Source organism: Ogataea angusta, assembly GCF_019207475.1.
Source record: "Ogataea angusta isolate 61-244 chromosome Unknown 61-244_NODE_1_length_1302399_cov_90.877568, whole genome shotgun sequence".
Lineage (NCBI taxonomy): Eukaryota > Fungi > Ascomycota > Pichiomycetes > Pichiales > Pichiaceae > Ogataea > Ogataea angusta.
The window spans coordinates 189,966-214,498 of NW_025065215.1; the positions used below are offsets into that span (position 1 = coordinate 189,966).

The following is a 24,533-nucleotide window of genomic DNA, read 5'->3' on the forward strand; positions in this document are numbered from 1 at the left end:
GTAAGAATAGAATTAGACGTCAAACGTTGTAGTTGCATCATGCTATACTCACTAATATACAAAGCGCTTCATCTCATGTTTTTCATTGTCGGTGAAGACACAAAACTGTTATTTGCCGATGACGGCACTGACGGCGACTGCTGGTTCACAACCGGGACTACGTTGGTTCCCGGTTGGGGCGAAAACCGTGTTGTAATCGCCGACGAGTTCATTTTCTTCGCATTCGACGGGGCAGACTGCGCGGGCTGCGGAGTTGCCGGCACAGGAGTCTGAGGATCTCCAGGCGGCTGCACGTGCTGCTGTCTTCTCTGTTGCTGTTGCAACTGGTGCTGCCGCAAAACCTGAATTTGCTTGCGCTGCTGTGGGGTCAGATTGGGGTTGTTGGCAAACATGGCAAGCTGCTGCGGAGTCAATGGCTGGCCAGCTTGCGCTGGAGGCGTCCCCTGAGACGGCTGGCCTTGCTTTGTCGGAGTGTTCAATTGTCCAGCAATTGCACCTCCATTGGAAGGAGCCAGGGGCTGCTTGCCGGGCTGCTGTGCTGTCTGATCTGCGGCTCTGTTCTGATTCTGCTGGTAGTTGGCTAGGTAAGCGACCGCCAAACGAGTGACCTGTTCTTTGGGCAGGTTTGGGTTCTGTGTCTGGATCTGGTTTATGATGGCAGACACTTGCGACGTGGTGAAGTTCACTCGCGACACAGGACGCGGCTGCTGGGATAGCTGCGCGTTGGCATGCATGTCCTGTGGGGACGAGGCGTTGCTGCCCATAGGCTGCACAGAAAACCCCTGTGGCGGTGCGATGTTCATTTGCGGCAACTGCTCCGGAGACTGGCCCGGCTGCAACTGCACCTGCGAAAATGCTTGAGGAGAAGATCCCGAATTTCCTGCCGTCTGCAAAACCTGCTGAGGAGTTGGCGTCGACACAGGCGAGCTCATGGACGAAGAAGGAGGTCTGCTTGGTTGTCTGGAGTTGTTGTTCTGTTGCTGTTGCATCATCTGCCGTTGACGTTGAATCATCAGCTGCTGAACCTGCTCAGGCAGAGGCGCTGCACCAGGACCCGTCGGCAATGGCATGCCACCCTGATTCGCCTGCTGCTGGTATATTTGTGGACTGTTGGCACGCATTTGAGCCTGCTGTGCTTCGGGAGAAACACTTGCCTGAGGAGCCATTTTGTTGGATAGCTGCCGTCTACCGTTCATTGCCGCCTGCGCAACAGCCGATGGTCCGGCGTTGGCTTGGCCGTCGGTAGAGAACGGGGACTTACCCGCTCCTGCAGCCAGTTGACGAGCGTTCGGCGGAACGCGCAGTCTGGTGAAATTTCCATTGCCACTGCCCTGTGCATAAGCTTCTTGTATTGCCCGATCACGTTCGAACTTGAGCTTCGACAGCTGTTCGGGGGTTGGCGTATCGGTTCTCTTCTCCTCAACGTTATTCTTTCTTTGCTGCTGAGGAGGTTTTTGAACGTTTTCACGCTTCTTCATCAGCTTCCGCATGGCATCGAACATAGAACCCCATCTGAGCCGCCTATGTCCCCTTTGAATAGACTCAATACCAACTCCAAGAGGCGAGATCCGTCTTTTCGTGGAAATCTGGACCTTGTGTGCTGCCTCCAGCCATTCTTTGGCAGCCATTGGATACAGGCCCCTCATATCGGAAAATTGGAATTTGTCGTTCAATTGGATGTATCTCTCGAAACACTGCCATGGTGTACGCCGCTCGATGTTCGACGTATAACTCCTTGTGGGTTTCGCGGACAAATGAGCAGAGATAATGTTCCAATTGAATGAAAAATCTGTCACATACCTTATGAGATACTTGTCGTCCTGTGGAAGCCAAATAGTTGGGATGCGAAGTTCCAAATTTTTGATGGAAGGAGGAGAAGGAGGCTTTAGAATGTTGAAACGCCTGTACGCTGGAGAGAACAGACCCTTCTGGTAAGGAACACTGTGTTTCTCTGTCTCCTTCTTCTTCTTGAGCACTATTTTTTCCCAATCAGGCTCTTCATCAGCAGGAGGCAGCATCGACGAAATGTGACCGTATTCGTACCTTTCAATAAGATGATCCTTCTCGGTTTCTTTGAATGGAGCGTAAGTAGACAAACTGTTAATGACAGTCGTCTCTGTTTTGTTAAACTGGTCTAAATCTGCATACATCTTGAATGGTTGAATGTCATCCCTATGTCTTTTCACTTGATCATATTCCTCACTAGAGTAGTTGGTATCATTGAAGGTGAGCAGAAGAGACGGGTCAATTGAAGGCTGCTCTTCTGATGAAGCTTCTGTGTTCTTACCAGGCTCAATGCTAGCGTGGGAAATAGGGTCCTTGGTCGTTTCTGCATTATCCTCGGAGGCCTCTGTCTTTGCAATCTCTTCCGACTCTGGTTTCACAGTGATCGACTCCAGTTGCGCGCTCGCTCCATCATCCACTTTGCTCTCTGAATCTTGAGGAGATCCCGCTGGCTTTTCAGTATCTGGGACTTCAGCAGTCTCAGAACTGTTTGGCGGGTCCTTTTCTTTTGGCACTGTCCGTTCTTCGATTTCTTTATCGCTTAAAAGTCGAGCTTGTTTTCTTCGCACACAACACACCTTTCCGTATTTCCAGTACTCCTTGACTGCACAAGCAATGTAATGGCATTGAGCCATTTTAAACCTTCTCTCCTGCTTGAAGTCAGTAGCCAGCCACTTCATCTCAGATAACAGATGATCCCAATGCGTTTTCTTTCCCGTAGCCAGAAAAGGATCTATAAACTTCTTCGGCTGTCTCAGCGACCAACTGTGCTTGCGTTTCAATTCCTCCATTCGAGAATACAACACAGATATCTTCCCCTCTACCAGTGCAGTCTCATAAGAGTCGGTGGTAAGGGATTTATGAGCCCTGAGTAACAGCTTGGGTAGTTGTAACGTCTGCTGGTGGTAATACAATTCCGTCAAAGAGCGTGCCTCTGGTACTTTGTGGGGCTTGAGTTCTGGCATTAACATGATCATCAGCTGATCCAAGTCGAGATGCTTGTAATCCAGATCGCGTTTGGACTTCTCGTCACTGCGTCTAGGCGGTTGGACCTGTTCGTAGGAGTGGATCAAAGACGAAAGCGAGCCTTCCTGAAGAGACGGGTCTGGCTGTGGTTTTCTAGCGACCATTGCCGTTCCCTGCATCTTCTTTTGCGCTTCTGCCGAAACCGCCGCCTCCGGCTGGCTAGCCTGAGCGTCCACTTTCTGCCGCTTTGTAGCAGGCTCCATGATCTCTGATGTCTCTGATGAAATTTGATTCTGGGGCGGCGAGAGTCGTCTCTGCTGATTCTCATGAGATAATATGGCGATATTGAACTCATGTCCGTTTTCCAGATCGTTTTTTTCTAAAAAAGCCATCAGCTTGTCCTCGATCTGTAAGACCTGGTCATTGGATATAGGCAGAAGCGGCAGTCGTGAGACGCAGTAGAGTTCGGCCAATTTCCTTTTCCTGTCATTGATTGCTTTGGTGCATTCCTGACGTCGGCTCTCAATAGCCTCGAGCCGGATCCGGTCCATGGAAAAGGAAGCACTGGACTCCGCCGCTTTCGTCTCCACAACGTCCGGCGCCATTCTGTTCTGTATGTTTAGGTGTGCGCCACCCAATTTTATCGTTGTCCTTTGCGCCACTGGGGGAAATTAGGCACTCCAAAAACACGGAAAAAGCAAGGGAAAAAGTCGTTTTTTGGTGATCACGATTAGCTGTCGGTGCGATTAGTGTGCTAAGCGCGCTATATATACCGAATCTCAACTAACTTTCCCTGTTTTGTTGCTCAATGAATGGGTTCCCCAGCCTCCTCTATACACGACAACTTTTTGTCGAAAATTTTTTGTAGAAATTGGGTGAGGAACGATCGGAACCAGAATACATCTCTACACCACACCCGTACACTGCCGCGTAGCAGCAGCAACGCCAACCGTCTGTCTAAGTGCCTCTGTCGTCCTCGACAATGACCAGCGCACGCCTTTTCCAGCGTTTAGTGCGTGTGAATCTTGTGAGCGAGTCTGAATTGGATGGCTCTTCCCAGCTGTTGTTGCAATAGATCCACCCCTCGCCTGGAGCAAATGTGTCGTCTGTTTTCCAGTTCGCGTCGAGCCATCTCCACCGGCAGGTTGCCTGTGTGATATCTGGAAATTGGAAGCTTTCAAGAGAGTCCCACGACTTCTCTAAATCCTCGGTGGTGAAAGGTCCGCGTTCAAAGGGAAGCAAGGTGTTGGACCACCCAACTCCGAGCCATCTTCGCTGATTCTGGAGGATACGGAACTCCACAGTCTTGCCTGTTCCGACGTTCGAGATCTGGAAATCGTTCAGCACTGTCAATTCGATGTCTTTATCGACTAGTGAGAATTTGAGACCTGTAGCAAATGTGAGTATTTTGCGTATGACAATGCTTCTCCACAGCAGATGTCGGGTCGCAACCGACCATGACGAGTGGAACGACAACCACGCAACGCCAAAGACAAGCAAAAATGATCTGACTGTGAATATCCGCGTCATTAGCCAGATGTAACAAGGTGTGATAGCTATAAGGCTGAATCCTAGGTTGAAATAGTCCGAGCCGGATAAGGACCCAAAACAGCTGAACGGCTCCACAAAGTAGCTAAAGCGCGCCTGCATATTGATCAGCGTGTCGATAATTTCTTCAATGGTGGGCGCAGCCGTCTCCGATCGCAAGTCGTCAATGGTGGTCTTCAGGAACCACAACGAGGCACACGTGCCCAAAGCTATGAGTGCGGGCAGTACGGTACACGCTACTACCGTCCAATATTTGACCACCATGATGTATATCGCAATGACAATGAAATTGGTATAAGGATCATCGTTTGTCCAGGTCAAGAAGGCAAGCACTTTATCTAGTAAGTAGATAGCAGGAAATGCGGTATACAGCGTGGATGTGATCATCGGCGGCATGTTCAAAAGCTGTCCCTTTGTTTTGGAGAGCGGACGGCGATTATCCGCAAAAGATGCACGTACATTGGGCTCAGACATAAGGAGAGGTCATAAATGGAGGGGCAAAAAATAATATAAAATAATTATATAATCTCAAACTTTATTTGTTTGGTGAAAACGACAACTAATATATCGGACATGTCTGAAGCAGAAACCGTCAAGGAGCCATCCAAGTCTGTCAAGACTTTGGAGGAGGATGATGAATTTGAAGATTTCCCAGAAGACGGTAAGTATGGGCAACGGTGTTGTATTTGACTAACAGCCAGACTGGACGGACGAAAAGTCGCTTGGAGCGACCCAGCAAGACCATTTGTGGGACGAGAGCTGGGACGACGACGACAATGAGGATGATTTTACCAAGAGGTTGAGGTAAGTGAAAGCTGGATGACAATTACTAACGAGCAGTGCTGAGTTGAAAAAATAGAGGTTTGCTATTACAGGTCAGAGTATGTAGGAAATGTCCTGAATACACACATTCACGCGATCACAAGATACAGCTGTAGTGGCTAGTAGAAGCTGGTGGTACTTTGCGACTTGTGAGGTTGTAGGTGCTCGTTGCCATCTGATTGCGTCGATCGACGCGAGGCCATATATGGGTGGCGAAGAAAATAATATTTTTACAATATTTACCAACATGTCGACATTGGAGGAGCTGGAAAACGAACCGCAATTGGAGATCGACCAAGAGATCTTGAACCTGTCGACGGGCGATATTATCAATAGGACGAAAATGATGGAGAACGAGATCCGTTTGTTCAGATCGGAGCTGCTCCGTCTCCAACACGAGAAAATCGCCATGCTTCAAAAGATCGAAGACAACAAGCTGAAAATTAAAAACAACAGGCAGCTCCCGTACTTGGTCGGCAACGTGGTCGAGCTCCTGGACATGGAGGCTGAAGCGGAGGCCAACGAGGAAGGTGCCAATGTCGATCTGGACGCTGCCAGAGTGGGTAAATCCGCCGTTATCAAGACGTCCACGAGGCAAACCGTTTTCTTGCCGCTGATCGGGTTGGTGGAGCCTGAGAAATTGAAACCTGGTGATCTGGTCGGTGTGAACAAGGACTCGTATCTGATCTTGGATCAACTGCCTGCAGAATACGACTCCAGAGTGAAGGCCATGGAGGTGGACGAAAAACCTACTGAAACCTACGCAGACATTGGTGGACTGGATAAGCAGGTCGAGGAGCTGGTTGAGGCCGTTGTTTTGCCAATGCAACAGGCCGAGAAGTTCAAAAACCTGGGAATCAAGCCTCCAAAGGGCGCCCTGATGTATGGGCCTCCAGGTACGGGCAAAACGTTGCTTGCCAGAGCATGTGCTGCACAGTCGAATGCTACCTTCTTGAAACTGGCCGCTCCCCAGCTGGTTCAGATGTTTATTGGTGACGGAGCCAAGCTGGTGCGGGACGCTTTCGAGCTGGCCAAAGAGAAATCTCCAACTATTATTTTCATCGATGAGCTGGACGCCATTGGAACTAAGAGATTCGACTCTGACAAGTCGGGTGATAGAGAAGTGCAAAGAACCATGTTGGAGCTGCTTAACCAGCTGGACGGTTTTGACTCCGACGACAGAGTTAAGGTGTTGGCTGCCACCAACAGAGTGGATACTTTGGATCCTGCCCTGTTGAGATCGGGTAGACTGGACCGTAAGATTGAGTTCCCGCTACCTTCTGAGGAGGCCAGAGCCCAAATTCTTCAAATTCACGCAAGAAAAATGACCTGTGACGATAACGTCAATTGGCAAGAACTTGCCAGGTCTACAGACGAGTTCAACGGTGCACAGCTGAAGGCCGTGACTGTGGAGGCAGGAATGATTGCACTGAGAAACGGACAGTCTGTCATCAAGCACGAGGATTTCGTGGAAGGTATCAGCGAAGTGCAGTCGAGAAAGAACAAGTCTGTTTCGTTCTATGCATGAAAATTATACACATCAATCGTACAAACAAACCTTCCCGTCGGCTCCTGCGAGAGCCACCATGCTGCTTTCTTGGGGATGTGAATCGATGCAGGTTATCGGCTTGGAGCTGACCTTGAGCTTGGAGATCAGCTCGGTGGACCTCCAGTCCCAGAAAAATGCAAACCCGTGCGAGTCGCCGCTCATTAGCGTTCTCCCGTCCGGCGTGAACTGTAATCCAATGGAGTAATTGGCGGAGTTGTGGCCAGTGAACGTTTTGTCTCTGTTGCGCTTGAACTTGTCTTCGGCGCTGGCCGTGAATGTTTGAATGGTGTTGTCGGAAGATTGTGCGACAAACGCAAAACCTTTGGGGTGAACTTTCAAGAACGGCATGGAGAACTGTCTGGGGTCTGCTATGAGTTTCACGGGCATGTTGACCTTGACCTCCCAGATCCGCAGCGACTTGTCGCTCGACGAGGACACAAAGTTTTCCCCATCGTTGATGAACTCAAGACTGTTGACCGCGTCTGTGTGGTGCTCGTACGACTGGATCACGTCGCCAGTTGTCAGATCGTAATGGTCGATTCTTTTGTTTGCCATGCCGACCAGAAACTCATTGTCGTTGTCGGGAATAAATTTGACAACGTTGGGGATGCCATCCAGTTTTTTCCTAAAATTGCACTCGCCGGTATCTGTGTTCCAAAGTTTGACCGTTTGGTCGTACGAGCAGCTCAAAAAGTGAGATCCCGAGGAATTGAACGTCACGCATTTCACAGGCTTCATGTGTCCATAGAATCCTCTAAGCAGTTTCCGTTTATGATATACGTCCCATAATTTGATTGACGAATCATTTCCACAGGTAAGTAGTAAATGGCCACTATTAGGAAAGAACTGCAGACATTGTACACCTCGTGCGTGTCCGGCAAACGTGTGGATCTTCTTTTTCGGCACGTAGCAGCGCTGACTGCCTGGCTCCTTATGTAAGTTGGTTTCCACGTCGTTGGGAATGTGCATATATGTTCTCCCCAGATAGTCGTATCGCGAGCCACCGTAGAACGTAGTCGTCTCTTCAGCAGTCGGTTCTTCCTCCGACTCGCTCCCAGAGGCCGCTTCTGATGCTGCGTCGACTTCTACTTGCTCTAGTTCGCCCTCGTCCTCGCTCTCGCTATAGCCGGCCCACGGTCCTCTGTACGCGTTTTCGCCGTCCAGCTCGCCTGGATCACCTTTTTTCTTGCGGCGACTTTTTAATTCCTTTGCACGCTGCTTGCGCAACTTGGATCGCTCTTTTTCTGGCTCTTGTGGGCCCTGTTCGTATACTCTTTTATTTCTCTGGAACTGTAAGCTGTCTATCACTGCTGTCTCAACAAAGCCTGTGACTGTCCGTTTTCCGTTTGGTTTTTGGGTGTCCGGCTTTTTTAGGGTCTCTACAACAGGCGCGGGAGCAAGCCTCAATTGCGAGCTGGGCTCGTCATCAGAGTCACTGGCGTATCCTAGCAGAGACATGCGGCTCAAAAAAATTAAGATAAAAAAAAAATAAAAAAAAATAAAAAAATCATATCCCTAAAACATGTCCAAAAGATCGCAACAGGAGTTGGAGAACGCCGACTTGTCGGATATTGACGTCTCTTCGACAGACGACGAAGTGGAGCAGGAAGACGAAGAGGCAGAGGAGATGATCAACGTGGACTTTGACTTTTTCGACCTAAATCCAAAGGTCGACTTCCATGCTTTAAAGAATTTCCTCAGACAGCTGTTTGGAGAAGACTCGGCATTTTTCTCGCTGTCTGAGATTGCAGATATGGTGCTGACCGACGGCCGTGCGGGGTCGACAATCAAGACCGACGGCGAGGAGTCAGATCCGTTTTCCGTGCTCAGTGTGATCAGCCTGACCGATAACCTGGAATCCACGTCGATCAAAGCTCTGGTGAAGTACGTCCTGGAAAAAACCAACAAGAAGCCCCAATTCAATATCGTTCTTCGGCAGCTTTTGTCGGGAAGTTCGAAGTCGCGCGTAGGACTCGTCGTTAGCGAAAGACTCATCAACATGCCTGTGGAGACTGTGCCTCCAATGTACAAGATGCTGTTAGAAGAAATTGAAAAGGCCGAGAACGCTGCCACCGAATACAACTTTGATTTCTATCTCGTTCCGTCGAGAGTGTACAAATTGGTTGCCTCGACGGTTGACCAGGAGATGGAGGACGCTCCGTCGTCCAAAAAATCGAAGAAGGCCGAAGTGCCCGCCGAGACGCTCGACTACTTCCATTACGAGGACGAGGTGCTGGAGAAGCACGCGCAGCACCACGGCTACTTTGAGTACACCAACAAGACGATCGAGGCGGATTCCAGAAGGGTGTTCAACGACTACGGGGTGGATCCAAAGCTGAGCTTGATGCTGTTGGACAAGAAGGGCTTTGAGAAGGCGGTGGCCGAAATGCAAGAGCGGTTTCCGCCATACTAGATAAGTAGACCAAAATCTCTAATTTCTGCCTCCAGATTAAAATACCAGAATCTGCACTAAAAAATTTTTATCAGATCCATATATAGTCCATGAAAGAAACTGTTGTTGATTTCACGCCCAAATGCATTTCTGGGATCGAGTTTGGCGCGTTGTCGGCAGCAGAGATCGTTGCCCAGAGCGAGGTGGAGGTGGCCACGCGCAACCTGTTTGATCTGGACCACGGCCGTGCTCCTGTGGCGAACGGTGCCCTGGACACCAAGATGGGTATCTCGTCGAAGAGCGGCGAATGTGCCACGTGCCACGGCAACCTGAACACGTGCCACGGCCATTTCGGCCACATCAAGCTCGCGCTGCCCGTTTTCCATGTGGGCTACTTCAAGTCGATCATCCAGGTGCTACAGACGATCTGCAAGACCTGCTCTGCGGTGCTGCTGGACGAGGCCAGCAAACGGCAATTTTTGAGCGACCTCAGACGGCCCGGTCTGGACAATTTGCGGCGCATGAAGATCCTCAAGAAACTGCTTGACCAGGCCAAGAAACAGCGCCGGTGTCTGCGATGCGGTGCGCTGAACGGCGTGGTCAAGAAAGCGGCTGCCGGGGCCGGTCCTGCCGCGCTCAAGATCATCCACGACACGTTCAGATGGGTTGGCAAGAAGGGCGCGGACGAGAAACTGCAATGGGACGAGGATTTCGAGGACCTGTTTGACGAGAACCCTGATCTGGAGAAATTTTTCAAGCGGTGCTTTGACGACCTCAACCCGTTAAAGGTGCTGAATTTGTTTAAGCAGGTGGACCCGAGCGACTGCGAGCTGCTGGGAATCGACCCGTCCAAGGGCGGGCGGCCAGAAATGTACCTGTGGCGGTACCTGCCCGCGCCGCCGGTGTGTATCCGGCCGTCTGTGGTGATGACCGACACCAACACGTCGAACGAGGACGACTTGACGGTGAAGCTGACGGAGATCGTGTGGACGTCGTCGATGATCCGGGCCGGCATTGAGAAGGGCATCTCGATCAACTCGCTGATGGAGCAGTGGGACTACCTCCAGCTGGCGGTGGCCATGTACATCAACTCGGACTCGGCGTCTCCGTCGGCTCTTTCTGGTGGCACGAGCACCAAGTCGGCCAAGCCCATCAGGGGCCTGTGCCAGCGGCTCAAGGGCAAGCAGGGCCGGTTCCGGGGCAATCTGTCGGGGAAAAGAGTGGACTTTTCGGGCCGCACGGTGATCAGCCCGGACCCGAACTTGCGCATCGACGAGGTGGCCGTTCCGGACCGCGTGGCCAAGGTCCTGACGTATCCCGAGCGCGTGACGCGCTACAACAAGGCCAAGCTGCAGGCCCTGATCATCAACGGCCCCGACGTGCACCCGGGAGCCAATTATCTGGTGAAAAAACACGAGGACGTGAAACGGAACCTGCGCTACGGCGACCGCAACAAACTGGCCAAACAGCTGGCCGTGGGCGACGTGGTCGAGAGACACATTGAGGACGGCGACATTGTGCTGTTCAACAGACAGCCGTCGCTGCACCGGCTGTCGATCATGTCGCATTTCGCCAAGATCCGGCCGTGGCGGACGTTCCGGCTGAACGAGTGCGTCTGCACGCCGTACAACGCGGACTTCGACGGAGACGAGATGAATCTACACGTTCCGCAGACGGAGGAGGCGCGCGCGGAGGCCATGAACCTGATGGGCGTGAAGAACAACCTGCTGACGCCCAAGTCGGGCGAGCCGATCATCGCGGCGACACAGGACTTCATCACGGGGTCGTACCTGATCTCGAACAAGGACACGTTCTATGACCGCGCCACCTTCACGCAGATGCTGGCGATGATGTCTGACGGCGCGTTGCACGTCGACATCCCGCCGCCGGCGATCTTCAAGCCTGCGTTTCTGTGGACGGGCAAGCAGCTGTTCAGTCTGCTGATCCGGCCCAACAGACAGTCCAAGGTGGTGATCAACCTGGACGCGAAGAACAAGACGTTTGTGCCGCCGCCGGCGGGCATGCCGAGCGAGATGTCGCCGAACGACGGGTTTGTGGTGATCCGCAACTCGCAGATCCTGTCGGGCGTGATGGACAAGTCGACGCTCGGAGACGGGAAAAAGCACTCGGTGTTCTACACGATACTGCGCGACTACGGCGCCGAGGAGGCGGCCAACGCGATGAACAGGATGGCCAAGCTGTGTGCGCGGTATCTGGGGAACCGGGGATTCTCGATCGGCATCAACGACGTGACACCGGGCGAAAACCTCAAGAACAGGAAGGAGGAGCTTGTGGAGATGGCGTACCGCAAGTGCGACGAGCTGATCACGCTGTTCAAGACGGGCAAGCTCGAGACGCAGCCGGGCTGCAACGAGGAGCAGACGCTGGAGGCCAAGATCGGCGGGCTGCTGTCGAAGGTGCGGGAGGAGGTCGGCGAGGTGTGCATCAAGGAGCTCGACAAGTCGAACGCGCCGCTGATCATGGCGACGTGCGGGTCCAAGGGCTCGACTCTGAACGTGTCGCAGATGGTGGCTGTTGTTGGGCAGCAGATCATCTCTGGCCACCGTGTGCCGGACGGGTTCCAGGACCGGTCGCTGCCGCACTTCCTCAAGAACTCGAAGTCGCCGCAGTCGAAAGGGTTTGTGCGCAACTCGTTCTTTTCCGGGCTCAGTCCGCCCGAGTTCCTGTTCCACGCCATCTCCGGCAGAGAGGGGCTCGTGGACACGGCCGTCAAGACCGCCGAGACGGGCTACACCTCGCGCCGGCTCATGAAGTCGATGGAGGACCTGAGCGCCGGCTACGACGAGACCGTGCGCAACTCGAGCAACGGCATTGTGCAGTTCAACTACGGCGGCGACGGGCTCGATCCGTTCGACATGGAGGGCGACGCGCGCCCGGTCAACTTCAACCGCACGTGGGACCACGCGTTCAACGTCACGCTGGACCACCGCGAGCGCGGGCTGTATCCGTACGAGGCGCTGCGGATCGCGGACTCGGTGCTGCAGCCGCTCAAGGACCGGCTCGTGCGCCTGGACAACTTGGGCCGGCCCGTGGCAGGGCGCGACGCGGAGCGGATCGAGTACGTCGACCGGCACGACGCCGAGCGCGACTTCTACAGCTCCATCAGGGCGTACATCGAGGCGAAGTGCCGGAGCATCGCAAAGCTGCGTGAGCAGCGCGGCCTGGACCCGCTGTTGGAGGAGCCGGCCGCGCGGCCCGTGTCGGACCCGGAGCGCGAGCGCGTGGTGACGCAGCTGGCCAAGGTGTCGGAGAGCATGATCCGCGAGTTCTTGCGGCTGTGCCTGCACAAGTACCTGAAAGCGAAGGTGGAGCCCGGCACGGCTGTCGGGGCGATCGGCGCGCACTCGATCGGCGAGCCGGGCACGCAGATGACGCTCAAGACGTTCCACTTTGCGGGCGTCGCGTCGATGAACGTGACGCTGGGAGTGCCCCGGATCAAGGAGATCATCAACGCGTCGAAGGTGATATCGACGCCGATCATCAACGCGGTGCTGGTCAACGACGAGGACGAGCGTGCGGCGCGCGTGGTGAAGGGCCGCGTCGAGAAGACGATCCTGGAGGACGTGGCGTTCTTCATCGAGGACGTGTACAAGGAGAACCAGGCGTTCTTGCAGGTGAAGATCGACCTGCACACGATCGAGCGGCTGCAGCTGGAGCTGACGATCGATCAGATCGCGACGGCCATCGTGGACGCGCCGAAGCTCAAGATCTCGCGCGGCGACGTGGCGGTCGTCGGGAAAAACAGGATCCAGGTGTTTGTGTCGGAGACGGGCGCCGACACGGGCAAGACGCCGCGCACGGCGTCGTCGCGTGAGTCGTCGGTGGTCAAGGACGCCGACGAGCGCGAGCGGCTCGAGCGCACGTCGCTGTTCTTCCGCATGCAGCAGCTGAAGCGCGTGCTCACCAAGGTTGTCGTGAAAGGTCTGCCGGACATCTCGCGCGCGGTGATCAACGTCAAGGACGACGGCAGGAAGGAGCTGCTGGTGGAAGGCTACGGCCTCAAGGCGGTGATGGCGACGGACGGCGTGGTGGCACACAGAACCAAGACAAACCACGTGCTCGAGATCTTCGATGTGCTCGGCATCGAGGCCGCGCGCGCCAGCATCATCTCCGAGATCGACTACACCATGGGCTCGCACGGCATGGCCGTCGACCCGCGGCACATCCAGCTGCTCGGCGACGTGATGACGTACAAGGGCGAGGTGCTGGGAATCACGCGGTTCGGGCTCGCCAAGATGCGCGACTCGGTGCTGCAGCTGGCCTCGTTCGAGAAAACCACCGACCATCTGTTCGACGCGGCGTTCTACATGAAAAAAGATCTGGTGGAAGGTGTTTCCGAGAGAATTATCCTGGGCCAGACGATGAACATCGGCACGGGCGCGTTCAAGCTGGCAGCACAGAGCAAAGTCGACCCGGGCAAGCTCAGGAAAAAGGAAACGCTGTTCGAGGACCTGTGTGCGCCCGTCGCGGTGGCCGTGTAATTTTTACCTGTACATTTAATTGCATAATCCTTTCCATAAAACCATATATCCTAAATTGCGAAAACTAGCCTCTGCGCGGCCACGAGAGGGTCTTGTCGATGATCAGGAGCGCGCCGTTTGCGGTGAGCTCGATCTTGCGGACCGGCAGCCACTCGTCCACGTCTTCCAACGACAGCTCGAAGCTGGTGTCGGTGTTGCGCAGATGGATCCGGTTGCCGTTCAGCGACTCCAGAACAACCTCCGCCTTGGCAAAGTCTGCCACGTTCGAGCCCTGCACCACGTGCGACTCCACGAAGTGCCTGAGGTTGTAGCTCGACGCCTCGTCGTCCGCGTCCGACTCCCTCGTCACTGGTCTTGGGAACTGCCACGGCTTCTCAGAAAGCTCGGCAATGGCCTCGTTTGTTGGTGCAAAAATCAGAAGCATGTTGTCGTTCTGCGAGTTGATGTTGAACTGCGTCGTGTCGTCGCACTTCTGGTACAGGTCCACCATGTCGCGTATATACGACGAGAAAATGGAGACCTCCTGGATCTGCGTCAAAGCAGTAGCCAGATTACTCATCTTCACATCCGGCATCAGAGTGTCCTTCAGTTCCGGGTCAACCTTCTCGAGCGGGATCTGCAGGTCAAAATACGTTCTGCCGTCTCTCTTCACTCTGCTGTCCCAAACAGGGTCCCCATCGACGCTGAGCTGTAGATTCTGCACGTTCTTGGCGTCTCTCTTCTCCTTGAGCAAGCCCAAGTCGGCCTCGGTCAGTTCCAGCGAAACAACGTTTTTGCCATCCCGCTTGTTGAGCTCCAGCTCTTTTTCGAAAGAGTCGACGTCATTTATTTTCAGCCCTTGAAACACATTTCTGGCCGCAGCGGCACCCAAACAAAGGTATAAAGTCAGTAGATTGTTCTTCATGTCTAGATGTGCAAACTAGTTTTAATTAAATTTAAAACAACGAAGCCCAGATTTATGCCTTCTGGTGTCAGGGTTGGGTTTTATATTTTAGTGGGGGTGGCTATGATGATCTCGTAGTTTAGTTTGCAACACCCAGTGATTTGCAATCCGCCTTCTTTCTTCTGTCAGAGTTCAGTAACTCTTTGAGGGGCAAACTAGTCTCGTTACCTTCTATCCATACACCAATGGCTACCGGGCTTATCTATGCCGCAAGTAGGGAGCATATCAGGCTACCAAGAACGCTCGTCTCCGAGCGAGCGCGTTCAGTCGACTGTTGGTGAACTTACTGCTATTGGCCAGTATTCTTGCATGATGGCCTAGTCGAACATTCAGGCAGATACTCATAACAAAGCCTGAAAGCGGTGATGTCTATTGCTCCAATTCCAAATACTCCTAAACCTAGTCAATGAAAACCGGTCCGATTGGTAGGAAATATGTACCTCATTCGGGGAGCATCGAGGTCCAGTCTGATAGGTGGAAAATTGAGATGCGGTATTGCAAGCAACGGTGTGGCACAAGTATTACTCAGACCCAAGGTGAGTGGGAAATGCATAGAGATATCGTTCAGCAACAATCACCGGTAATCGTTCAAGTACTATCATCACAGTGCACCTCAAAAATATCTGTGATTGATAGTGGTAACCCCTGGGATTTAGTACAGGGGCTGCGATACCAATATTGATTCCGGCGTAGCTACCGATCAAGAAAGAATCGATCGACGGCTTATTCTGGAATCCAACATTATCCTGCAATGGCATGAGCTAAAGATATAATTCATGCCCTGGTAGTCAGTTGCTGTGCAGTGTATTTCTCATGTCTTTAATCTTTCTCTCAAAGGCCTGCGAAATGTAAGCAAAATAATTTTAGACTCATCTTTTGTTTATCCATGTCCAAAGATAGCCAATTTTCGTATGTTCACATGAAACAGCCGCAACACATTCTGTTCCAGGAGAAGTGGGATATAGACAAGCTGCCATTTGATGACATCGAAATCAACTCTACAGCCTACCACGGCCAGGATAATATTCTTCAGGAGTTTTTGGCGTCGGCAGAAGACCAAGACAGCGATCTAAACATAATCAATGGCGCAAATCCGATGTTCAACTCGTCGTATGCAAACAGGATGCGCCAGAAACACAAGAAACTAAACTGGAAAGACCTTGGTCTTGCAGAACTGCTGTCAGATAAGAATCACGTTCACGACCAGACAATTCTTGCCAAACCCCAGTTTGGAACCTCTGAGCCGCAAACGGCCTCCGAGTCGCCTCACGAGAGAACTGAAGAGCAGGTTCTGCCGGACTCTGACATAGCGGAACTGGAAGAGCCCGAGACAGAGGAGTTCGCTACGCCTATCATTCCTAATCGTACAATTCATCAAAATCTATATTCTAGACAGCGCAAGCTCAGAAAGCCTTCCACCGAGTACCAGACGCCCCAATCGCATGCCCGCATCATTAGATAATACTCAATGGTTGCAGTATTCGCACTGAGCAATGATATAGTCCACGGTCTTCTTCGAGATGTACCAGTTGCGTCGAACATGATTGTATGTTAACAAGGGCGGCAAGCAGTCAAAGTGGAGGTGTGTGGCTATCACGATGTATGGAATGTCAAGGTAGTCGGGTATCACCACGTTAGAGTCACGCAGGTACTGCACTGTCTTGGTGGCAGGGTCGTATTTGAACCGCTGATTGATCCACCGTCTGGCGTTCGAGATGGCCCGCATCTGCTGCTGATTCGGGAAAATGTCCATGTGAGAGAGCTTTTTCAGCAGCGTCTTGGTGGCCACAACCTCCTGCGAGATCAGAATCTCGTACTCTGCTTGAGTCGGACCGTACATCGAGAAACTTGATTCGTCCTCCTCGTCCACGTCGTTCGAGCCAGACTGTCTGGCCCACCTCGAATAGAACTTTGCTTGGATCTCTTCGTACTTCGTCTGGAAATCCTTCACCATCTGCTTCAGTTTCTTAGGGTCGTACTTGATTTCGTGCTTGATCTGCTCCAAGTTCTCCACCGTCACGTAGCACGGCTGGTTTTCGTGGATCACGGTATCCACCACCTTTTCCTTCACTTCCTTTGGTTTCGGAGTTTGTTCCTCCTCGCCCCCGCGCCGAGTCCTCTTGCGCAAAGGCAGGTCCTCAGTCGGCGGCCTTTTGGCCGGTTCTGGTGTTTCTTCGTGCACTTCCATCACCTCTTGTGGCTCGGGACTGCCTTCTACCAAATGAGTATGGAAAGCTCTTCTGAAGTCGCTGAATCCCGTGACCAGCTTGTGGTAATTGAACTTGATGTTCTCGCATCTCAGCCCGTAACCGTGCCAGTGGTATGCTTCCAGTATTTGCTTCAAGTTGACGATCAGCAGGGCCTCGTTGCTCAAGTTCTCGTCCTCCATCACCGGCATCCAGTACCGGAAGCTGGACGCCAAATCATCGGTGTTCTCCAACGACAGCATCAGGCAAATATTGCGCTTGATTTCATCCAATTGGGTCTCTTTCAGCCGGCCAATCTCGCGAGGCTTCGAGTCGATCTGATGTATTTCAACATATTTGCTGTTATGGATTTTCACCCACACAAGGGCCCATCTGTATGGCATCTTAATAGCATATATTAGCCCGCATTGTCTTGAATTATCCTCGTAATCTTGAAACACCTTTTGATGGGTGGTATTGAGCTTATTGTCCTCCCATAGCAGCTTTACCACCACCTGGTATGCTTTCGGATCGTTCTTGTTGTACTTGCCAAATCCAAGATGATGTCGGCTCAGGAACCGTAAAACCTCATAGAAGTTGTCCTCGGTCTCGATAAGTTCTTCTCCAGAAATGAATTGGCGTATTTGCTCCGGCTCCTCGGACCATACAACAATCATCGGTAAAAATAATATATTTTTTGATTTTCGATATTTTTCAATACTTCTATTTACATTTGTAGTATATAGCAGTGGTGCTTGGGCCGGCGACGGCCACCTGTTCGTACTTTTTGGTGGCCTTTAGCTGGAGACGGCTATTTTCACTCCTAATGAAAGGCTTTCCAGGCTCCAAAAGCGCAGGAACCGGAGTCGGCACCCCAGAGCGGATTCGCTTTCCGTTTCCAAGCTGGCCAAATTCATTGTCTCCCCAGTCATAAACGTCTCCGTTCGACAGCGTGGCCACGGCATGGTTGCCTCCAACACTCCATTGGCGCAATCCCAGCACCTCCAATTTCCCCTTAGTCTCGTCATATTCCCGAATATCGTTCAGTTTCTGTATTTTTGTTGGCTCTGCCTGGCCATGCACAAAATGGCCATTTCCAAGCTCGCCCTTCAGCCCATGTCCCCACGCAAAGTGAACTAACGACTCCTTCTGCTGATCGGAAAGCATGCTCAGATCGAGATTTTTGGAGTTTTTCAAGCTGTGTTCAAAGAGCTCGTAGATGTCCGAAGACACGAACGAGGCAAACGCGGTATCTCCACCTGCGGCGATGTCGATGCACTGAGGAAGATCGCTTCTTTTGAACCTCTTGCTGATCAACTCGACCTTGCATGGGTATGGCACAATTTCAGTTTTGTAGTTGACTTCCTTGCCTAGGGACCCGTAAGTGTTCTTGCCAAAAGCCCAAATGTTCCCTAGGCTGTCCAGACACACGGTGAAGTAATCTCCAGCAGCAATCTTCTTGATTTCACGCTGGGTCAAAATGTCGTTTTCTCTCACACGGTTCAGCAGAGTCACTTCATGAAGCTCGTTCGGCACTGGCGGCTCATCAAACTGGGAATATTCAGGAAGACCAAACTGACCATACGACCTCTTCAGGGGTTCAAAACCTGTAGCCGCAGTGTAGACGAATCCTCTATTATCTAGAAGAACCAAATGCTCTTTTCCAGTGACAATGTCTTTTATCGGTCTGCTGGTAGCCAGTTTGCCGTAGTTTCTGGTACTAGAAAAAAGCCACCCCTTATCCTTTTCCCTGTATTGTTGCTGTTCATTTGCGCTCTCAGGCAAAAATAGAACCTCTCCTCGTTTCGTAAGAGCGTATATCAGTCCATTGCTGATCCTCACCTTCACCAAATCTTTCCCCTTCAGCGTTGGCTTGGACGAGTTTCCTCCAAATCCTGCACCCCATTGGTATAAATGTCCTTTCTCGTTAATCAATGCGCCCGAGGCCTCTCCCAAAGCCACATCGCGAACAAGCATGTTGTCAAATATGTCCAGACGCTTCAGCACCGATTGGAATTTGACTTTAGGGTCGCTGGAAACCATCTGAGTGGAATTGTCTCCGCATATGTATAGTCCCGGAACGTCACTTGTATTTGGGTTGGTCACAGTGGCATTAAGCGCGTCGAGTTTGTTTTTCTTCTTCTCCTGCTTTGCCTGAATCTGCGCGTAGACCTCTTCAAATTTGGACATATCGTAAGAATCTCCAAGCACTTTTCTTTTCACAAAATCCCAGTTTCTATACAACTCGTACCCTCCAATCGATCCAACAATGACCATTATTCCCATGAACATCGCCTGGAACCTCTGGTACGATTCGTAGGTGGAATCGTTCTTCTGAGAATTAATGGGCTCTGAGTCCAGATGAAGTCTCTCTCTATATTTACTATTCTGGTCCTGATCCAGTTGCAGCCTGGAATTAATGAAATGAAAATGTCTCAAAGGTGTGGTTTGCCTGTGCAGCTTTGGCATTCTAGCCACATGGCCGCTCCACTGCCTCAGCATATCTAATGTGATTACTTTGTCTTGATTTTTATTTGGTGTAATTTTTTTACCACTTTTTTCACGACGTGGTGTACGGGTGTGAATACAGAAACATCTAAGTACTCATGGCAGCTACTCAGGATGATAAGGGCTACTTTGGATGTAGGTTCTGAGAAACCAGAAGCACAGCAAATGGTGGTCACCAGCTCAGGAGAATCCAGTGCCATAACTGTTATTTTTCAGAGAAATACCTACCAGAGCTCTTATCGGTCGTGAATACAGCAGCTAATTCATCTGAGGCTGGTTATCAATTTTTGCCTCCCAGATAAATAAATACATTTCCCTATTTATTTCCTCCGTTTATCCTAGCAATCGTTCAATAATCAGATATTCTGGTATATTTCAATTCCAAATATGAAGCTCTCGATGTCTCTTCTGGCCCTAGTGGCCACTAGCATTGGGTCGGCGCAAGCCGCTGCCATCAAAAAAGATAACGCGGGGCAACACCCCCTCGAGATGAACTCCAACTTTGGGGACGTTTTCGTGGAGAAGGGCAAGTCTTTGCTTGACCGTGTTTCTGAGGTTGTGAGCGAGTCGTCCAAAAACATTTCTCCAGAATTGAAGGAGATTTGGAGTGAAATGGAGGCCAAGTTCCCAGACACGCTCAGGAACATGAAGCTCAAGTCAGAGCCGGCAGTCAAAATTACAAAGAAACCTGCCGACTTCTGGGACTTCAATGTTCTCAATGAGAAATTCTCCAACTACAAGCTGAGGGTTAAGAAGACAGACCCTGGAGCATTGGGACTTGACCACACAAGACAATACTCTGGATACTTGGATGTGGAGGACGAGGATAAGCACTTCTTCTACTGGATGTTTGAGTCCAGAAACGACCCGGCCAACGATCCTGTGATTCTGTGGCTGAACGGTGGTCCAGGATGCTCCTCCCTGACGGGAATGCTCTTTGAGCTTGGCTCTGCTTCCATTGGTCCAGACCTCAAGCCAATCAACAACCCATATTCGTGGAACAACAACGCCACCGTGATTTTCCTTGACCAGCCTGTCAATGTTGGATTCTCCTACTCTTCCAAGTCCGTCTCCAACACAGTTGCAGCTGGTAAAGATGTCTACGCTTTCTTGGAACTGTTCTACCAGCAATTCCCGCACTTGCTGAAGAACGACTTCCACATTGCAGGTGAGTCGTATGGTGGCCATTACATCCCTGTGTTTGCCTCTGAGATTCTCACGCATGCCGACAGATCTTTCAACCTCACCTCGGTGTTGATTGGCAACGGTTTGACCGACCCACTTAACCAGTACCCATTCTACGAGAGAATGGCTTGCTCGACTGATGGTGGCTACGAGCCAACACTGGACGAGTCTGAGTGCGAAGGAATGTTGGACACCTTGCCTAGGTGTTTGTCACTGATTGAGTCGTGCTACAGCTCGCAGTCCGTGTTCTCTTGTGTTCCTGCCTCCATCTACTGCAATAACGCACAACTTGGACCATTCCAAAAGACCGGCAGAAACGTCTACGACGTCAGAAAGATGTGCGAAGGAACTCTGTGCTACAAGGACATGGAATACATCGACCAATACCTCAACCAGGACTTTGTCAAGGAAAAGGTCGGTGCTGAGGTTGACACTTACGAGTCGTGTAACTTCGACGTGAACAGAAACTTCCTGTTTGCTGGTGATTGGATGAAACCATACCACAAGAACGTTATCAACTTGCTGGAGCAAGGTCTTCCTGTCCTGATCTACGCAGGAGACAAAGATTTCATTTGCAATTGGCTCGGAAACCAAGCCTGGTCGAATGAGCTCCCATGGTCCGGACACGACGACTTCGAGTCGGCTGAGCTGTACAACCTCACGTTGAACGATGGCACCACGGTCGGTGAGGTCAAGAATGCTGGCAAGTTCACCTTTGCTAGAATGTTTGATGGAGGACACATGGTTCCATACGACCAGCCTGAAAGCTCTTTGGCCATGGTCAACAGATGGATTGCTGGTGACTACTCCTTGGGAACCAAGAAATAAAAAATTTTATGAAAACATTTTGTCATTGTTGTTCACCTTATGTATGATCGTTTGTTAAGATACACTATCTAAATTCCTCGTTCAGTACCCAGCCTTTGCGTTCCTTGTCCCATTTGCAAATTGATTTAAGCATCGATCTCACAACCTTGACTGTTTTTTCGTTTGAGACGTCAATCTTCAGTTCGTCAAGAACTGCAGCAGAGGTGCTGAAGAAACCTTCCAGACCAGCCATGTAGTTGCTCAGTCGAGCAATAAGATCGGTGTCTTCAATCTTCGGTTTCGGCGACGAATCTTTGCGTTTCTTGATATTATCCAAAATCGAGCTGGAAGACACCATAGGCGATTGTGACCTCCCTGTTGGCGTGGAAGACCCGCTCGGGCCTGGCTTGCGCGGACGCCCGACAGTTCTGCCTGCCTCGCCAAACTTTCCTGTCCAGGTGGGGACGTTTATTCGAGCTTGGCGCGCCAGTTTTCTTGATTCCCGTAACGCCTTGACGGCTTCATTCGCAATTCTCGAGGCCTCGTTATCAATTAAACTGTACGACGACGAAGGGTTTAAAACGCTCTCATGCTCTAAGGCAGAATGCAAAGCATTGTTTCCAATCAGGCCCGCCATTATATCTTTGTCCTCCGTATGTCCTTCCTCGTCCTCTCCATCTTCGTACTTCTGCAACCCAGAAACACCTTTCAATTTCGAAACTTGCAAAAAGTCGTCGTCGTTCTTTTTTGTGTTGCGCGAGTTGTTGAACTTCGTTTCGCCCTCGGCGAGCGTAAACAGCTCATGCAGGTCATTCATCTTGAAAAACCGTTTTTGCTTCGGATCTTTCAAAATCTTGTTGGTGAGCAGCTGCTTGAAAATCTGACGGTGATAAATTTTCTCCTCTATAGACCCCGCCATCATCAAGCGATATATCACCACATCTTTCTTCTGTCCCAACCTCCAAGCACGCTCCCTGGCCTGGACGTCCGTAGACGGGTTCCAGTCGGGATCATATATAATAACTCTGCTTGCTCCTGTCAAGTTGACACCAAGACCGCCGACTCTGGTGGTGAGCAAAAACACGTTGTACATGGGATTCGTGTTGAACTGGTCAACCATCGATTGTCTCTGTGAGATCGGCGTCGTTCCGTCCATTCGCATGAAAGAAAATTTTGATTCTGTCTCGTAATTGAGAGCTTCCATGAAATCCTGCAAAATGTCAAGCATTTGACGCGTCTGGGTGAAAATTAGTGTTTTACGGCCTTCCGAAAACCAAACATCCAGCAGAGCATGGACAACCTGTAACTTTCCTGCGCGCGCCTCCAACTGCTCGGCCGTGCGTGAATGTTTCTTGCGCAGCTTCAGGTCCACCAGATCGGGATGGTTGCAAATTTTCCGTAGCACGTCTATTCCAAACAGGGCATTCCTCTTGCCTCTCAAGATCTTGTTGATATCCTCTGAGTTCAAAAAGTCCTCGTAAAGTTTGCGCTGCACGTCTGTCAGCTTGCAAAATAAAACCATCTCTGATTTTTTGGGCAGGTCCTTGGCGACGTCTGCCTTGACCCGTCTTAGCAAATAAGGAGAAATCAGGTCGCGCAATATAACGGCACATTTGTAGCCCGTTTGAACTTGAACGTTTGTCGCATTGGCATAGCCGCCGATATTGATCGGGACACAAAACTGTTTCTGGAAAACAGGCAGCGTGCCCAGCCGGCCTGGAAAAACAAAATCAAATAAACTCCATAGCTCGACCAAATTATTTTGTATAGGCGTGCCCGATAAAATGATCCGGTTGGGCGTCTTGAGCTGCTTGCAGGCAAGAGTGACATGGCTGTCTGGGTTCCGGATCTTGTGTCCTTCGTCCAAAACAACGTAGTTCCATCTGACAGGCAAAAGATACCTGGAGTATATCCGCACCCCAACGTACGTGGTGATGATCACGTGACCATTATTAATGACGGAGTCGACCAGCTCTTTGGCACGTCCGTCCGAAGGGAGATTGTTTAGATCGGCGTCATCTTCGTCGTCAAACTCCTCGACACGCTTCCCCGTCATTCCCGTACCAATGGAGTGCAGAATGACAACCCTCAGCGCTGGCCACCATCTGTGGAACTCTTTACACCATTGACTCAGAACAGTGGCTGGACAAACAACGAGAACCGGTTTCGTGAGCTTGCCACTGTAGTGAAGACCAGCAAGAAAAGAAATGACCTGCACGGTTTTACCCAGGCCCATTTCGTCGCCTATAATTCCTCCCGTTTTATGTGAATACAGCTCCCAGAGCCATTGGACTCCCGTTCTCTGGTAATCAAATAGAGACGGGTATATGTCGCCAGGAACCCTGAACTCATCGTTGAGGATGGCATCGGCGTTGTTGGGGTGCGGTTTCTGCCACTCTGGTACCTGCGGATCGTCTGTGTAGTCTGGCCGCAATTCTGCTCTTAGCGACGCTCGACGTTCAGTCCATCGTCTCAGTCTGTCCCTATACATGCGCTCGTCACCATCATCCAGATTTTCATCCCTTTTTCTCTTTCGAACCAATGCGTCTTCGTCGTCCTCATCCTCATCAGCTAGTTCAATTCCGGGGATAATCAAATCCTGGTGATTCTTCACGCCCGTCTCGTCCTCCTCGATAAACCCGTTGGAGGTACCAAATGCCGTCACTTTACCAGTCCTCACCAGGTACTCCTGCTGAGTCTCTCCCGGAAGCATCTCGGATCCACCTTCTGCTTGTAACTTATTTGTCGAGTTCTGATTATCACGCAGCCGAGCTTCGATTTCCTTTATATCAACCTCCAATGGCTGCAGCTCTTCCCGCTTTAGACGATCGATGTCCGCCTTCAGCCGTTGCTTCTCCGATATTCGTGTTCCGGAATTATTGGCCCTCAGTTCCATGCCTCGCAAACGGCCCTGCAGCTTGCTTTGCTTCTCTTTTGCCTTCTCCAGCCGTTTTTGATCCAGCTCGATCTCCCGCTCTATCATCATCTTGTTAGCATCTTCGGCAACCTCTTTCTCCAAGGAGTCCTGGGCCATAAGGCGCACGCCCAGTGACTCCAATTCGCGCTCTCCAGAAGGTCCGGAAGAAGACTCCATAATTTGGGTTTTTTTTTTTTTTTAATT

General features: G+C 51.2%; 12 protein-coding genes across 12 annotated transcripts; 5 read left to right on the forward strand and 7 right to left on the reverse strand.

Annotated features, from left to right (window-relative positions):
- Positions 1-68: 68 nt before the first annotated feature.
- On the reverse strand, positions 69-3,575 carry KL928_000132 (uncharacterized protein; the record flags this gene model as incomplete). Its single annotated transcript, XM_043201672.1, has 1 exon — positions 69-3,575. The coding sequence occupies one exon, from the start codon at positions 3,573-3,575 to the stop codon at positions 69-71; it is 3,507 nt and encodes a 1,168-aa protein (XP_043062027.1).
- A 352-nt stretch (positions 3,576-3,927) lies between these two features.
- On the reverse strand, positions 3,928-4,992 carry KL928_000133 (uncharacterized protein; the record flags this gene model as incomplete). Its single annotated transcript, XM_043201683.1, has 1 exon — positions 3,928-4,992. The coding sequence occupies one exon, from the start codon at positions 4,990-4,992 to the stop codon at positions 3,928-3,930; it is 1,065 nt and encodes a 354-aa protein (XP_043062028.1).
- A 99-nt stretch (positions 4,993-5,091) lies between these two features.
- KL928_000134 (uncharacterized protein) lies at positions 5,092-6,868 on the forward strand (the record flags this gene model as incomplete). The annotated part of the gene is made up of 2 exons (XM_043201694.1): positions 5,092-5,183; positions 5,539-6,868. The coding sequence occupies 2 exons, from the start codon at positions 5,092-5,094 to the stop codon at positions 6,866-6,868; spliced, it is 1,422 nt and encodes a 473-aa protein (XP_043062029.1).
- Positions 6,869-6,880: 12 nt separating this feature from the next.
- Positions 6,881-8,347, reverse strand: KL928_000135 (uncharacterized protein; the record flags this gene model as incomplete). Its single annotated transcript, XM_043201705.1, has 1 exon — positions 6,881-8,347. One exon carries the CDS (start codon positions 8,345-8,347, stop codon positions 6,881-6,883), a length of 1,467 nt encoding a protein of 488 aa, XP_043062030.1.
- Positions 8,348-8,411: 64 nt separating this feature from the next.
- KL928_000136 (uncharacterized protein) lies at positions 8,412-9,302 on the forward strand (the record flags this gene model as incomplete). The annotated part of the gene is made up of 1 exon (XM_043201716.1): positions 8,412-9,302. The coding sequence occupies one exon, from the start codon at positions 8,412-8,414 to the stop codon at positions 9,300-9,302; it is 891 nt and encodes a 296-aa protein (XP_043062031.1).
- Positions 9,303-9,391: 89 nt separating this feature from the next.
- On the forward strand, positions 9,392-13,783 carry KL928_000137 (uncharacterized protein; the record flags this gene model as incomplete). Its single annotated transcript, XM_043201727.1, has 1 exon — positions 9,392-13,783. One exon carries the CDS (start codon positions 9,392-9,394, stop codon positions 13,781-13,783), a length of 4,392 nt encoding a protein of 1,463 aa, XP_043062032.1.
- Positions 13,784-13,847: 64 nt separating this feature from the next.
- KL928_000138 (uncharacterized protein) lies at positions 13,848-15,484 on the reverse strand (the record flags this gene model as incomplete). The annotated part of the gene is made up of 2 exons (XM_043201738.1): positions 13,848-14,689; positions 15,370-15,484. 2 exons carry the CDS (start codon positions 15,482-15,484, stop codon positions 13,848-13,850), a joined length of 957 nt encoding a protein of 318 aa, XP_043062033.1.
- A 161-nt stretch (positions 15,485-15,645) lies between these two features.
- On the forward strand, positions 15,646-16,188 carry KL928_000139 (uncharacterized protein; the record flags this gene model as incomplete). The annotated part of the gene is made up of 1 exon (XM_043201749.1): positions 15,646-16,188. The coding sequence occupies one exon, from the start codon at positions 15,646-15,648 to the stop codon at positions 16,186-16,188; it is 543 nt and encodes a 180-aa protein (XP_043062034.1).
- Positions 16,189-16,191: 3 nt separating this feature from the next.
- On the reverse strand, positions 16,192-17,589 carry KL928_000140 (uncharacterized protein; the record flags this gene model as incomplete). The annotated part of the gene is made up of 1 exon (XM_043201761.1): positions 16,192-17,589. One exon carries the CDS (start codon positions 17,587-17,589, stop codon positions 16,192-16,194), a length of 1,398 nt encoding a protein of 465 aa, XP_043062035.1.
- A 46-nt stretch (positions 17,590-17,635) lies between these two features.
- Positions 17,636-19,414, reverse strand: KL928_000141 (uncharacterized protein; the record flags this gene model as incomplete). Its single annotated transcript, XM_043201772.1, has 1 exon — positions 17,636-19,414. One exon carries the CDS (start codon positions 19,412-19,414, stop codon positions 17,636-17,638), a length of 1,779 nt encoding a protein of 592 aa, XP_043062036.1.
- A 393-nt stretch (positions 19,415-19,807) lies between these two features.
- KL928_000142 (uncharacterized protein) lies at positions 19,808-21,433 on the forward strand (the record flags this gene model as incomplete). The annotated part of the gene is made up of 1 exon (XM_043201783.1): positions 19,808-21,433. The coding sequence occupies one exon, from the start codon at positions 19,808-19,810 to the stop codon at positions 21,431-21,433; it is 1,626 nt and encodes a 541-aa protein (XP_043062037.1).
- A 64-nt stretch (positions 21,434-21,497) lies between these two features.
- KL928_000143 (uncharacterized protein) lies at positions 21,498-24,506 on the reverse strand (the record flags this gene model as incomplete). Its single annotated transcript, XM_043201794.1, has 1 exon — positions 21,498-24,506. The coding sequence occupies one exon, from the start codon at positions 24,504-24,506 to the stop codon at positions 21,498-21,500; it is 3,009 nt and encodes a 1,002-aa protein (XP_043062038.1).
- Positions 24,507-24,533: the final 27 nt, after the last annotated feature.